At 36.8% G+C, this 15,450-nt stretch overlaps 2 protein-coding genes across 16 annotated transcripts in view; one reads left to right on the top strand and one right to left on the bottom strand.

Moving 5' to 3' along the window:
- The first annotated feature begins 695 nt into the window (after positions 1-695).
- On the top strand, positions 696-4,480 carry Polr2B (RNA polymerase II subunit RpII140). The gene has a single exon (XM_034972639.2). The coding sequence runs from the start codon at positions 835-837 to the stop codon at positions 4,363-4,365; it is 3,531 nt and encodes a 1,176-aa protein (XP_034828530.1). The 5' UTR covers positions 696-834; the 3' UTR covers positions 4,366-4,480.
- Piezo (piezo type mechanosensitive ion channel component) overlaps positions 4,472-15,450 on the bottom strand; it is a 76,022-nt gene continuing 65,043 nt past the window's right edge. For all 15 annotated transcript variants that reach the window (XM_069498945.1, XM_069498968.1, XM_069498951.1 and 12 more), the window contains 10 exons: positions 13,529-13,655; positions 12,778-12,924; positions 12,155-12,255; positions 11,337-11,518; positions 10,311-10,491; positions 9,903-10,000; positions 9,613-9,710; positions 9,118-9,221; positions 8,660-8,801; positions 4,472-8,002 (listed from right to left, as the gene is read on the bottom strand). In XM_069498945.1, coding sequence (XP_069355046.1) covers positions 7,856-8,002; positions 8,660-8,801; positions 9,118-9,221; positions 9,613-9,710; positions 9,903-10,000; positions 10,311-10,491; positions 11,337-11,518; positions 12,155-12,255; positions 12,778-12,924; positions 13,529-13,655 — 1,327 coding nt within the window. In that variant the 3' untranslated portion in view covers positions 4,472-7,855. The remainder of the gene's footprint in view (positions 8,003-8,659; positions 8,802-9,117; positions 9,222-9,612; positions 9,711-9,902; positions 10,001-10,310; positions 10,492-11,336; positions 11,519-12,154; positions 12,256-12,777; positions 12,925-13,528; positions 13,656-15,450) is intronic.

Genomic DNA, 15,450 nt, shown 5'->3' with positions numbered 1-15,450 from the left:
TTCTGCTACAAGAAGAAGTAATTTTTATGAAGATTGTTCAAGTAGCATCAAAGTGCCATTTACGGATTTATGCAATACAATTAAAATAAGACAAAAGAAATTGTGGAGTGAAGTGTGGGATGTGACTAATAAAAATAAAGGAAAATGGTATGCGGAAATTCAAAAGGAAATACCAATACAACCATGGTATTTCAAAACAAAGTGTGAATCTAGAAAATTTACATCATTAATGAATAGACTGAGATTTGGTCACTGTCTGGTGCCAACACACCTGAATAAAATAAAAATACTAAACAGTAAAAAATGCAACTATTGTGATTATGAGGAGGCTGATGTTAATCATATGATACTCAAATGTCCAGCTTTTGGCATACAAAGACTTATATTAGCCAGTGATCTAAACACTATAAATATGGAACAAAAACAAAAAATTGATTTTCCCCGCCATGTAAAGGACTTGTTGTGTAAAACGTCATATTTTAAGTCTATTTTTAATTATATAAGTAATACTATAAATAAAGTGTAAAAACGTTAGACTAATTAGTTATAAGCAATTTTGTATTTTTAGAATAATATTTAGTTATAAGCAATTTTGTATTTTTAGAATTTGTAAATTTTTGAAAGGCCTTAAAGGACTGTTATCCAGGGCCGTAAAATAAATTAAAAAAAAAAAAAAAAAAAAAAAAAAATTAGTAGCGTTGATAAAATTTACTGTATTTTAATAACGCTATCCGAAACGTGAAGATTACTTTACATTGTAAATGTAGTATGTGATGAAATTAACTAAATTGACATAATAATACTGATACCTAATATAATAATTCCACTTTCAACATGTACGACACGGAAGATGATCAGTATGAGGAGGAAGAGGTCGAAGAAATTTCCTCGGAACTGTGGCAGGAAGCCTGTTGGATTGTTATCAACGCTTATTTTGATGAAAAAGGTTTGGTAAGACAGCAACTTGACAGTTTCGATGAGTTCATACAAATGTCCGTCCAGCGTATCGTTGAAGATTCTCCGCCTATCGAGCTGCAAGCTGAAGCGCAGCATTCGTCTGGGGAAATCGAAACACCACCGAAATATCACCTGAAGTTCGATCAAATATATCTCTCAAAACCTACTCATTGGGAAAAAGATGGTGCTCCATCGCCTATGATGCCTAACGAAGCGCGTCTACGCAATTTGACTTATTCTGCTCCGCTCTATGTGGACATCACTAAAACGATTGTGAAAGAGAATGAAGATCCTATTGAGACACAACATCAAAAAACTTTTATTGGCAAAATCCCCATTATGTTGAGATCCACTTACTGTCTACTCAGCAATTTGACAGATCGTGATTTAACTGAGTTAAATGAATGCCCATTAGATCCTGGTGGTTATTTTATCATAAACGGGTCTGAGAAGGTTTTGATCGCTCAAGAGAAGATGGCCACTAATACAGTGTATGTATTCAGTATGCAAGGTGGTAAATATGCTTACAAAACTGAAATTCGCTCTTGTCTTGAACACAGTTCAAGACCAACGTCCACTTTATGGGTAAATATGATGGCAAGAGGCGGTCAAAGTATCAAAAAGTCGGCAATCGGTCAGAGAATTGTTGCAATCGTACCATACATAAAACAAGAAATACCCATTATGATTGTGTTCAGAGCTCTGGGCTTTGTGGCGGACAGAGACATTTTGGAACATATCATTTATGATTTTGATGATCCAGAGATGATGGAAATGGTAAAGCCCTCATTAGATGAGGCATTTGTGATACAAGAACAAGGTGTTGCACTCAGCTTCATCGGAGCCAGAGGAGCTCGCCCTGGTGTCACTAAAGAAAGGCGTATTAAATATGCTAGAGAAATATTACAGAAAGAAATGTTACCACATGTTGGTGTTTCTGATTTTTGTGAAACTAAAAAAGCATACTTCTTGGGTTACATGGTACACAGACTTCTGTTAGCTGCATTGGGCCGCCGTGAACTTGATGACAGAGATCACTACGGTAATAAAAGACTTGATTTAGCTGGACCCCTATTAGCTTTTCTATTTAGGGGGCTCTTCAAAAATTTGTTGAAAGAAGTGAGGATGTATGCACAGAAATTTATTGACAAAGGCAAAGATTTTAATCTTGAATTGGCTATCAAAACTAAAATTATAACTGATGGACTGAGATATTCCTTGGCCACAGGAAACTGGGGCGATCAGAAGAAAGCCCATCAAGCAAGAGCTGGAGTGTCACAAGTATTGAATAGATTGACTTTTGCTTCCACCTTGTCTCACTTGAGACGTGTAAACTCTCCGATTGGACGTGACGGAAAACTGGCCAAACCTCGTCAATTGCACAATACATTGTGGGGAATGATTTGTCCTGCAGAAACTCCTGAAGGAGCAGCTGTAGGATTGGTAAAAAACTTGGCCTTAATGGCTTACATTTCTGTTGGAAGTCAGCCATCTCCCATATTGGAGTTCTTGGAGGAATGGTCTATGGAGAATTTGGAAGAAATAGCACCTTCAGCTATTGCTGATGCAACGAAAATATTTGTAAATGGCTGTTGGGTAGGCATCCACAGAGATCCAGAGCAACTTATGGCTACATTGAGAAAACTTAGACGCCAAATGGACATTATAGTTTCAGAGGTCAGTATGATTCGAGATATTCGAGACAGAGAAATAAGAATTTATACTGATGCTGGCAGAATTTGTAGACCTCTTCTTATTGTCGAAAACGGGGCTTTGTTATTAAAGAAAAAACATATTGATCAGCTGAAAGAAAGAGATTATAATAATTATGGATGGCAGAACTTAGTAGCGAGTGGTGTTGTTGAATACATTGATACTTTAGAAGAGGAGACAGTGATGATTGCCATGAGCCCTGACGATTTAGCCCAAGTTAAAGAATATGCTTACTGTACCACATACACCCACTGTGAAATTCATCCTGCAATGATTTTGGGTGTTTGTGCCTCCATTATTCCATTCCCAGATCACAACCAAAGTCCCAGAAATACCTACCAAAGTGCTATGGGTAAACAAGCCATGGGTGTCTATATTACAAACTTCCATGTCAGAATGGACACACTTGCTCATGTGCTCTATTATCCACATAAACCATTAGTGACCACGAGATCCATGGAGTACTTGCGTTTTAGAGAATTGCCTGCAGGAATTAATTCCATTGTTGCTATTTTATGTTACACTGGCTACAACCAAGAGGACAGTGTCATTTTAAATGCTTCAGCTGTAGAAAGAGGGTTCTTTAGGTCAGTGTTTTACCGTTCATATAAAGATTCAGAATCTAAAAGAATTGGTGATCAAGAAGAGCAATTTGAAAAGCCAACAAGACAAACCTGCCAAGGAATGAGAAATGCTCTCTATGATAAACTGGATGATGATGGCATTATTGCTCCCGGTATAAGAGTGTCGGGAGATGATGTTGTTATTGGTAAAACAATTACATTGCCAGAAAATGATGATGAACTGGAGGGAACAACAAAACGCTACAGTAAGCGAGATGCGTCGACATTTTTACGCAACAGTGAGACGGGTATTGTTGATCAAGTAATGCTCACACTAAACAGTGAAGGCTACAAGTTTTGCAAGATTCGTGTGAGATCAGTGCGTATTCCACAAATCGGCGATAAATTCGCTTCCCGTCATGGACAAAAAGGAACTTGTGGAATTCAGTATAGGCAAGAAGATATGCCGTTCACATGTGAAGGCCTCACTCCTGATATTATTATCAATCCACATGCCATCCCATCTCGAATGACGATTGGTCACTTGATTGAATGTATTCAAGGAAAGGTCTCCTCAAACAAGGGAGAAATTGGTGATGCTACACCATTTAATGATGCTGTAAATGTGCAAAAAATTTCATCTCTACTTCAAGAGTATGGATATCATTTACGTGGGAATGAAGTGATGTACAATGGCCACACTGGAAGAAAAATCAATGCCCAAGTGTTTTTAGGCCCTACCTATTATCAACGTTTGAAGCATATGGTGGATGATAAAATTCACTCCAGAGCCAGAGGGCCTGTCCAAATATTGGTAAGACAGCCTATGGAAGGAAGAGCTCGCGATGGAGGTTTGCGTTTTGGAGAAATGGAACGCGATTGTCAGATAGCTCATGGAGCTGCTCAATTTTTGAGAGAACGTCTGTTCGAAGTCTCTGACCCTTATCGTATACATGTCTGTAATTTCTGTGGATTGATTGCAATAGCGAATCTTCGAAATAACACTTTTGAATGCAAGGGCTGCAAAAATAAGACGCAAATTTCGCAAGTACGCCTGCCATATGCTGCGAAATTACTGTTCCAGGAACTCATGTCCATGAATATTGCTCCTAGACTTATGGTAGTTAACTAATAAGTAATATTGATGACAAGATTAAATAAGTTTCTTTTATATTTGCTTAAGTAAAAAATTATTTGTTTGCATTAGTTTAAGGAAATGATTAAAATAAATTCATTCGAACATTTAATTAAGACTTTTATTTTATCACAAACGACAACATTAAATGCAGCTTATAACGTAAGAATCACATTACAAATGTACACGTAACTCTCGTACTTAATAATTAATACATAAATTAAAAAAATATCAAAAATGCAATTTACATATTGAGGTATAAGTTATTTGACATAATATCCTGTTCGCATTGCATAATATAACATTCAGAAAATGTAGAGATGTAACAAGATTGAAGATGTATCATAAAAATTTTTACAAAAAAAATAAAAACCGACTTCGTTACACAAACACTAAAAATTGAAAAATAATTTAATTTATTACCGAATATATTATGTATACAAGAGTTAATATAGTTCCATAATAATACTTTTTGGTGCCGGTGCCAATTAGCTTTAGCTGCGCGAATCGTCTAGACTTCATATTTTTATGGGACTCCACAATGGCACCTCATTGGCACCGACCCCAAAAAATATTATTATGGAACTATATTAACTCTTGTATACATAATATATTCGGTAATAAATTAAATTATTTTTCAATTTTTAGTGTTTGTGTAACGAAGTCGGTTTTTATTTTTTTTGTAAAAATTTTTTATTTCACAATTTTTAGTGGCCCCATGGAATAATGCTATGACTGGTTAAAAGTCTACTGTTTACTAAGCTATTACACTGATTGCGAGCAATTTACTCTTATCCGTTGAGGAGTTCCAGTATCTATCTTCGAAGATGTTCATCAGATCTTCACCAAATTGAAATGGGACCAACTTTGAAGTATACCCTTTCAAACAAAAAAATAATTTTCAAAATCGGTCTAGGCGTTTTCGAGTTATCGGGGAACATGCATAAAAAATAAAAAAAAAAAAAAAAAAAAAAAAAAGATTCCGACGAATTGAGAACCTCCTCCTTTTTTTGAAGTCGGTTAAAAAGAACATTAGCAACAATAACAACATTGTGTATATCTGAGTAAACTATGCTTGTGCATAAAATGATTGCACCAAGGTATGCTCTAGTAAATTAACGCCAACAGAAGATCCACGTAATCTCAATAATAACTGGTTTCATAAATTATTAAGAACTATTTATACTCTGTATACAAAATTAATGTATAACTAAGTGATAAGTCTTGTAGTGGAAGTCTTAATATATTGCCGGTTATGCAAAATAGTACTTAAGTAATCTGTAATCTATAATGTTCTTTTGAACTTCTGTGCAACTGATGTTTTCTCAAATTATTTGCTTTGTGCCAAATTATTTATTTTAAATAGATCAATAATATTTATTATTTTCTTTTCAGGGCGGATGTGGTTGTTCCCGTTGAGTCAAACTCGCGTGATTAACACTGACTCAACCGGGGAAAATCCTCTTGAGTCACACTGGGACTCAAGTAGAATTTTATTTTCCCGTTAAGTCACACCGACATATTACGTGTGTAACAATTAGTGTTGACTGAATGGAAAAATGTCTACTTTGAGTCACACTGTAAAGGTGGTTCTCAATTCGGCCCGCATTTTTTTAAAATGTATTCTAAGTACACCGATTTCTCCAAGGTTTCGCGATTTGCATTTTTTTTCTTTTTCAGTCCACACTCGCTACACACGCAATACGTGGGTGTGTCTCAACGGGAAAATAAAATTCCTCTTGAGTCTCAGTGTGACATAAGGGGTTTTTTCCCGTTGAGTCACATTGTTACTCACGGGAGTGTGACTGAACGGGAACAACCCGGCAGATGTAGCTAAAGTGATGAATTTTATACTTTTTGATAATAATTTTTAAAAAATGTGCTAACTTAAATTACTAGGAAGACACTAATAAGCCCTAACTATACCCACTTTTCTGCCATACATTTTACCTTAATTTTGTCTTGGTTAATTAAAGGCTAAACCAGTGTAACTTATTTTTATTAGCAAGGGCCAGAATTGCGTATAAAATTACTATTTATATTTAGAGAGCGTTAACACTACACTGCACATACTAGCAATTATTTAATTTAATATTTACATACATAATAAGTAAGTACTAATTCATTAACCATGTGGTCATACAGGCAGTAGGTACATATAACATATTGCCAGAATAACATCAGAATAAGGTAAAAAATACATAGATAATTATGTATTATATGTAGGTATAAAATAAATTGACTTTATACCATGATTCATCTCAATAACAATAGAAGAAACAGGCATTTCAAGCGAAAACTGCCGCGTCATTTGAATAAATTTCATTGTCTATTATAAAATATGTACGAAAAATTACCCAGGATTTTTGCATGCATTCTTTAAGCATCTTGAATCGCTCAAGCACCGCAGTTATTCTTACTTTACGTAGGTAACTATCAATTACTGTACAACTTACGTCTTACGTATCTATTATACTAGCATCTTCCCTAAATCGTTGTGTTAATATTTTAATGAAAATTCTTTTTGAATTGAGTACTTAATTATTGTATAAAAGTATAAATTGAAGGGAAAGTACAGTACGCGACACGTTGAAATGGCAATCGGGGAGCGAACGCCTCCGCGCTAACCCGGTGCGGGTGAGCGGGTGACGTGCCCCCCCCCCTCATACCTCGATTGCCATCTCAACCGGTCGCGGACTTTAGATATATTTTAGAATGGAACAAAAACCAATAGCTAAGTAATCAGGTAACTCATAAGATGTAAAGCAAACACTAAAATTACTAAGGAAGAAAAAAGCAAAATTAGGATGTACCTATTCACATTTCTATATCAATACCTACCTCTAACTAATGATACCTCGTTGTATTTAGAGTTCATTGGAACGGACCCTCGAAGCTAATGTTCCATTACCATCAAAATCGCAACTACCCGCAAAATGCATTTTGTCGCATCAAACATAACCGTCAATTTAAATCACAAATCGCAGAGTAAGCGTTTGAATGTCATAGCGACTAGGTTACCGTTCCACAGTAAGCGTGATTCCATATAAATCTGTTACGTTCCTGAACTAAAACTTTTTGGGCGCGAAGAATAACTCAGATCTTTTCCGATGGAATTGACGCGAACGTTACTGTCGCCATATTTAAAATGGCTGCCAGACAAAACAGCTGTTTTGAGGCCGCCATCTTCCATCGAGGAGTTTTGGCTTTAGATGTTTCACCAAGTAGCTGATGCCATACATTAAATGCTTTTTTTTTAGTTCTAACATTTCATATTATTTAATACATAATATGCCATACTTACGGACTATTTTATATAAAAAAAATAGTTTCATCGTAATATTTGCCACAACGTCAAAGAAGTTCTACTTCATCCTACGCATTATCATTTTTTAACTTGAAAACTTACACTCGGAGCCCTGAACTTGGGAATACAAGTCTATAAGGCATATCTTGATTTTGAATCCAAGTGGGACTTCGTATTGGTTCACTGCGGCGCCGGTAGCGCCCTCTGTTCCTGACCGTCCTCGTCTTTGGGCCGGCTCCATTTGATCATGGTCTCCGGAGAGCGATACAGGAACACGAGTTTCGCGAATAAGTCCTCTTCCAGAGACAATTCTAGAGCCTCGCGAACCTGAAATTTTTTATTCTAGGTTAATAAATGTAGGTAAAATCAGGCCGGGCTCACTTGGTCACGTGATCCAAAAATATACCTACGGCGGCGTCCCTATTCACAACACTTATAGAGAGGCATTTATTAAATTTAAGGCTATAGCGCAGTGCGAGCTGAATTTCACTTTATTGCGTCGTAACTAGAGTCGCTATTTATTTGAACGACTTTATAGTTCTTATGAGTTTTTAGAAAAAAAACTACTATTTAAGAAGTCATCAACATCATCGGGTGCCCTCTTCAAAACGAAGTTTGGCGGTCATAACCCGAAAAGCTTCATATCTACTAGTCACTATCTAGTAGGTACCTACTTCTTTCACACCTACTTCTGGCACGCAATAGGGATGATGACTACTAGTCAAATCAGCGACTTTTTACCAAACGTCAAAACGCACGCTCAGTAAGGGAGCTTGTATGAAATACATAGATGTAACGTCATAAACATTTGCCGTGTGACGTACTTTTTTAGTTAAATCCATAGTTTAAAACGGTTAGCAAACTCAAAACTAACAGTGGACGTGAATTTCACGAATTTTTGGAAGACCCTAAGAAATAATTTCTTTTTGATATAGCCTTCATCACAATTCACCAGTTTTTCAATTTTCCCGCGTTAGTACTTACCAAGTAGATGTCGAGGCAGAGCTGCAGCACGCGGTCGACATTGGGCAGGTCGTCAAACATGATCTTAGTGTAGATGCCCGAGAAGAAGCCGCGCAGCACGCGCGATGCCAGGAACACGAACGTAGTATACAGCCCTATTATACTGGAAACAAGCAGACACATCAGCCTTGTATTCCTTAATGCCTTGTCTAGAAAAATATACAAAAGCAAAAGCTGACTGACCGACTGATCTATCAACGCACAGCTCAAACTACTGGAAGGATCGTGCTGAAATTTGGCATGCAGATAACTATTATGATGAAGGTATTCACTAAGAAAGAATTTTTGAAAAGTCAATTTGTGTAGTCCACGCGGACAAAGTCGCGCGCATAAGCTAGTTATAAATGCAAAAGCGTGTCTGTAGGAGATATCACACACGGATTAATAATATTAAAGTAAAGTAGGTACATGGACCTTACCCGCCTCCCGATATGAAGTTAAGCGTCTCCGGGAAGAGTTTGTCGTTGAAGGTGTACATGACCAGCATGTCACAGTTGTTCATTGGGATTGAGGCGAGAGGGTCCTGCAACAAAAAACAGATAAAATTCATTTATACCATCATTTTTACAATAAGTATCATGTAGTTCAAATGAAGGAATTCCTAACTACCACTTCGGGAAGTAAAACTGAAGAAGTTGCTAGCATAAAATCTCATCATCAATCGATAAATTAACGCAAACTCCAGTGAAGTATTTTGTTTATCTTCCAAATTTACGTTCAAGGGCTGAGACTTATTACTGAGATCGATAATGTCTAGCCAAACTAGCCAACTTCATATCGATTAAAAACTTTAAAAAGCGTTTTCGCTCATTTAACGAGTCATTTAGTCAAGTACTGATATTTTTACTGTGGAATCTTTTTACCAAGGTTCAAGTACATAAGGCTGTTGAAATCCCTATGAAAATGGAACTCACCCTTTCCTGGCAAGCTTCGCGCACTCGCCAGTACATGTTCTGTCCCTCTCGCTCCAGGCGAAGTTGCACGTCGCGGTAGTAACGCGCGTCATCGTGTTCTGCCAATAACATAACGTTACAGGACAATAACACACAACACACAGGTGATAAATCCATGTCCACACCAATGCTAAACTGAATTTACAGATCTAGAACTAGCGCCTTCCTTTTCGGTAAAGAAAATTATGAAGAGTATTGCAAAGCTTTTAAACCTGACGATTTAGAGTATATCAGAAGTACATTGAACTCACCATTTGCTGCAATTGGTGGCATCAACTGGTACGCCGGCTTGGTCGTACCTTTATTGAAGACTTTGACGAATTTCGGAAACAGCAGGTTCACATTTAGCCTGTTCAAGAGGTAAACATTTTTTTAAATACACGAAATTGTAAGGCACTCTATTGTAAAATAAATTGCTGTATAACTAAACGAAATATGCGAAAAACACGTCAAATGAAAAGTTAGGCAAAACGCAGAAAAACTGAGTGAATGCATCGCGTGGTATAACGGCAAAAGAAGCCCCTGCACAAGTCTCCTCCATGTTCAGTCAAAGTACGCTCTAACCAAAGGAACATCGGGGTTGTTATCAATGGTCGGCGTGTTCTCTGTGTTGTTATTATTAATTACAAACTATACTAAAAACATATACGGCAACTTACCATGCGGTAGACGGTGCCGTATCGGTCAACATTTCTAGTAGCGTCTTTCGCTCGGGGTTTGGTTTACCGTCGATGAAGGAGTCCAAAGGGACTTCCCGGTTGTTTTCAATTGTGGGCGGATTCTGCGCGTTGTTGCTGGGATGCGTTACCACATACGTGAATTTTACAGATAACGATGCATCTGTAAAAAAAGAAACATCAGGTCACCCACCTGCTCTTTTGCTCGCTATTTATACCTACTTAAAAAAAATAGTTTTAACAAAGTTTTTTTTGCCTTAGTCGTTTTCGTGCAAGACTTTTTATACCTTCTAGCCCTTTGCGGTTTTATTTTGATATACCTAATACTCATTGGACAAATCCTTGAAAAGTAATCTGGATTTGTAACCATGTTGGGAAAAGATTTTATAAACATATTTTTTACAATTGATATGAATTCTAACGTAATATGCATAGAACAATGCAAAAAGATACTTAAGCAGAATCTGAAGAGGATCGTTTACTGAAATTAGTACACAGCACAGCACATAAAAACGCCGTTAACATTCTTTTAGCGATCCAATAAAGTGCTGGATTGCAAATCCAGTATTTGATTGTTATTTCTGTTGGAATAGAATAAAGTAGGGAAAGAAATTTATTCTGTGCTGTTTGACACTTGTTTATTTGTTTAGTTTTTAGATATAATTTTTAAAATATTTTGCAGACCCTACCCTACCCTACCCTATAGAGATTATCAACATAAAAATTTTATAGAAGTGAACATGAACACCCGGCAGGAAATATTGCACATCGAACGTTAGAAAGATTTCGACCTCGTAGAGCAGTCTTTGTCACTCATAAATATGTGACGTTTCGTCGGTTTTTACAACAGAGACAACGCTCTACGAAACTGTCTCTTTCTGAAGTTCGATGTGAAATTTTTCCTGCCGGTTACTGTAATTACTGTTTGTTATCCTTAACTTGCAACTCAGTAGGTATATAAAGTGAAACATAAAATAATGATTTTTTATGAATTACGAGATTTCTTACTCGAAATGGCCTCCCGCTCTAGTCTCGCGAGTTCCGGCGGCGATATCATCCATTTCATGGTGGAGTTAGGGTTGATGGTGATAACCGCTATATCGTTGTACATGTAGTTGGACAGGAACGTCTGCGCCGTGCGGTCGCGTACGTACTGGTTACTTAGCTGCGTGTAATCCGCCTCTGTGTAGCTGCAATAACGCACTTTCTATGAATATACTGTAGCAACGGTTTTAGAAAAAAATTGGCGTAGGCACTGTACAGATTGACTTAAACATTTTTGATATAGAAGTAGAAAATAATTTCATGGCAATTTCGCGGCGTTTTAAATAATGCGAACGAACATAAACGAAACTGAACAAAAAATGTGTCCAGGACATTTTTCTTGCTTGTTGCTTGTTGGTATAGTAAGCCCTTGCATTCTGTTGCTTAAGTACAGTGATCTCAAAACAAGTAGTCCAATCTGAAGTAGCAATATGGCAACTTGTACAGATCATAGATTAAGGGCTCTGTTATTATACAATGCGCAGTCATCCGCTTCGTGTTCAGAGTACAGACTTGTTTTCCGCGAACTAGTTAAATATGTTATATTAAAGCATTTTTCAGTACCTACGAAAAAGCGTGATGAAGACATCCACTTATTTTCTTGGGCTGGTAAACTCGAATTAAGATTTCAGTATGAGAAATTCATTTAACTTTAATGTTCTCTAATGTTCTCTCAGTATATAAGTTATGTTTGGCGTACGAAAATAAACAGCTGTACATATTGCATGTTTGAATCGAAGAAACCACATTCAAGCATGTTAAAAAATATTAAAAAATCTCACACGTCAATGTTATGCGACTGCGCTGACATCTGATACACGGGGAGGAATGGTCCGATTCTAATTTTTACAGTCACATCTGTTGGCGGGTTTGGCTGCCCAACCTTAAAAAAAAAATTGTAAAATATCCTTCAATATGTACCTATACCTAGTACGCGACAGACCGAGAAGGTAATCCCGGTATGAGGCGGGGGGGACGCCCCGCACCGCACGTCACCCGCGCTCGCCCGCACCGGATAAGCGCGGGGGCTGTGCGAGTGTGCGGGGCATTTGCTTCAAAAAATACTATACTAAATATGCAAAAAATCTTAAATATGATACGGCATTATTTAAGGGGCGGTCATATTTTATTAACCACAATTTAAAGTTGCCAGCTATTGAGGTGCGTGTACTGGATAGTTCCTCTAATGCTGCAAATGTTCATGGGCGGCGTTAATCATTTAATACCAAGTTATCTACTTATCTATTAACTACTTGGGGCCTACTATTAAGCTAAATTTCTCTTTGGATTAGACAATAAATAGTTTTAGTTAGCGGCAATCTTTTGGATTTCAATAGACCTAATAATTTCGTTTGAGATTGTAATTGGTAAGTCATTTACGTTAATAAATAAAATAAAAACTTACAGAATTGCCGAAAGCGAAGAAGACGAGTGGAAACCAGATGATGGCGATGACAAAGGCGAGAACGCCACCGCCTAACAGATATTTGGACGTAGTTGACTTCTTAGCACCGCGCGGTTGTGGAAACTCGTCCTCTACGTAGCGCGAGCACTAAACAAGGTAATAATTGACAGTATTTAGGATCTTAACATTATGGTCATGCTAAAATTAAACCAAGAGATTTTTTAAAATTTACAAACTAGCGTTTGGCATTCACTAACTAAGGGTGGACAGGGTAAAAAAGTCATCAAAAACTGTAACAGGTATAAGCGCTGAAGTCTACAACCGAAAACCCTTAACGATCAGAAACGCATTCAGTGTTACAAACTATAAAATTAAACTGAAGACCTGGTTTGTCGAGAGCTTAGAGAGAGAATAGCTACAATGAATTCTTAGATTGTAAAATTATATAACAGTTATAAACATAGTATTTTAATGATGATAGAAATGTTTACAATATTACTACTGACTATTTTAAATTGATGTCATAGACAGATGCCGCAAATAAAGTCTAGTTCATCAGTCGTATGGGGAATAGTCATTAGTTTAATAGTGATCATGATCATGGGTTTCATTATGATCATGGCCATCAGTTTCACTGCGATCATGGTCATCAGTTTCATTGTTATCATGGTCATCAGTTTCATAGTGATCATGGTCATCAGTTTCATTGTTATCATATGATCATGGAATGAAATGATTGAGGTGCCTTTACCTTGAGTAAGAAAACACTAGCGAAAATATCCTCCATTTTGAGCCAATCCATTAGAGTCATTGACGTGTCCGTCCAGATCCAATCCATCAATGTACGCAGCTCGAATAGGAACGGCACTGCCATGAATCTGTAGTAAATATTACAATTAGTAATGATTAATGATAAGCAGTACTCCTCCCCCAGAGTTAGATTTGAAATAACATTTAATAAGTAGCCCATAGACAATTGAAGTGTACAGTGTGACCTAACCATTTAAGTAATATCTATATAATAGCCCATAAGTACACATACATATTGTATCTGAATGCATTCATTTAATAAATCAGTCCAAAACCAACGCTCGGGTCGTACGCTCATTTCCAACACCTTGTCCCAACCTTAGATGGCGATCCTGCCAGTCGGTGTGCGCGTGCCTTTACCATGCGCGTGCACCGGCTGGGCACCGAAATTAGAAAAGTAAAAATTAGAAAATGGAGAATTTAAAATTGAATGTTTTTTTTAATGTTCCTATGGAATAAATATGGAATATGGAATAAATAATATAAATAATACCAGGCTATGGAAAAAATATGGACATGATAAATAAAAGGAATAGAAGAAAAAATTCGTCATAATACGTCACTTAAATAAAATTTTATAAAATTCCTGAAGATCTACAGGCGGCGAAAAATGGACAGCGGCGTCGTGATTATAAATATGGCATCATGGAAGATATTAAAAAGTGTAAAGTGTTTTGCGAAGTTTTCTCGTAGTTTAATAGTGTTTTTTATGTGAAGATAAATTTTAAACTAATACCTGAGTGAACATTTAAATTAGAGACTAGTGAAACTAAGGGTTTTTAGACATAATACCAATAGTTTGTGATTTTAACGGTGTCCAGATATAAGTTAAGTTAATTTAAATATGGCAAAATTCGAGTTAAAGGTAGCATTACAATTACTGCCAGTCATCGATGACTCTGAAAAGTCTGTGAAGCAATTAATTGACAATATTATATACTATGATTCTTTGCTTGCGCATCCCGATTGTAAAAATAATCTTATTCAATTCATATTAAAAAGTAGACTGTCACAAAATGCTAAATTACAATTACAGTCAGTTCTACACAGCCATCGATGATTTGGTTAGCGATATGCGGCGTGTGTTACTGCCACAAAAATCGCCTATAGCTATTCAAAATAAGATACAACAGCTAAAACAAAATAATAAATCTATAGAAGATTACGCGAAAGAAATGTCTGAACTTTTTGTTGACCTGACAATATCGCAGGCAAAAGGTGATTTAAATACATATGCGGTACTTAAGCCGTTGAATGAAAAATTCGTCACAAAAAAATTTGCCGACGGGTTACGAAATAGAACACTTAGCACAGTAATTACAGCCCGGAACTACGACTCGCTAAAGGATGCGATTCAGGGTGCCCTTGATGAAGAAATCTCGAACCCTTCCCCTTTAACAGGTGATTTATTAACCATGAAGCATCGACCATACTATCGGTCTAGGAATTTTAATAATCACACAGGTAGATGGAATACAGGTAAGTATACAGGTTCAAGGCCATTATATTATGTACCAGGCAGAGGACGAGCATCAGTGCATCAGGCTCCAGCACACTATTATTCTTCTTCGAGAGGAAAACAGAACGGCGCTCGTGGGATAACACGAGGTCGCGGAGGTAAGTTTAGTAATAATACCTATTATGGAAATCGAGAGAGTAGAATTAATCGAGCTGTAAATGTTTTGACCCAATCGGAACCTCAAACATCTTCCGAAAACCAAAATCAGTTTTTCGTGACTAAAAATATTATATTAACCTTAAATAATAATATAAAGTACGTAGAATTATATTTGAATAATAGAAGATGTGACTGGTTATTAGATACGGGAGCCAGCATATCAGCGGTTAATAATAAAACAATAA

This window comes from Maniola hyperantus, chromosome 1 (genome assembly GCF_902806685.2).
Source record: "Maniola hyperantus chromosome 1, iAphHyp1.2, whole genome shotgun sequence".
Classification (NCBI taxonomy): domain Eukaryota; kingdom Metazoa; phylum Arthropoda; class Insecta; order Lepidoptera; family Nymphalidae; genus Maniola; species Maniola hyperantus.
The sequence above is the reverse complement of the archived record's forward strand: the minus strand, read 5'-3'. Positions and strand labels throughout refer to the sequence as shown.

What these genes read in the sequence shown, in the direction of transcription:
- Polr2B (XM_034972639.2), top strand. Translation starts at nt 835, where the DNA reads ATGTACGACACGGAAGATGATCAGTATGAGGAGGAAGAGGTCGAAGAA.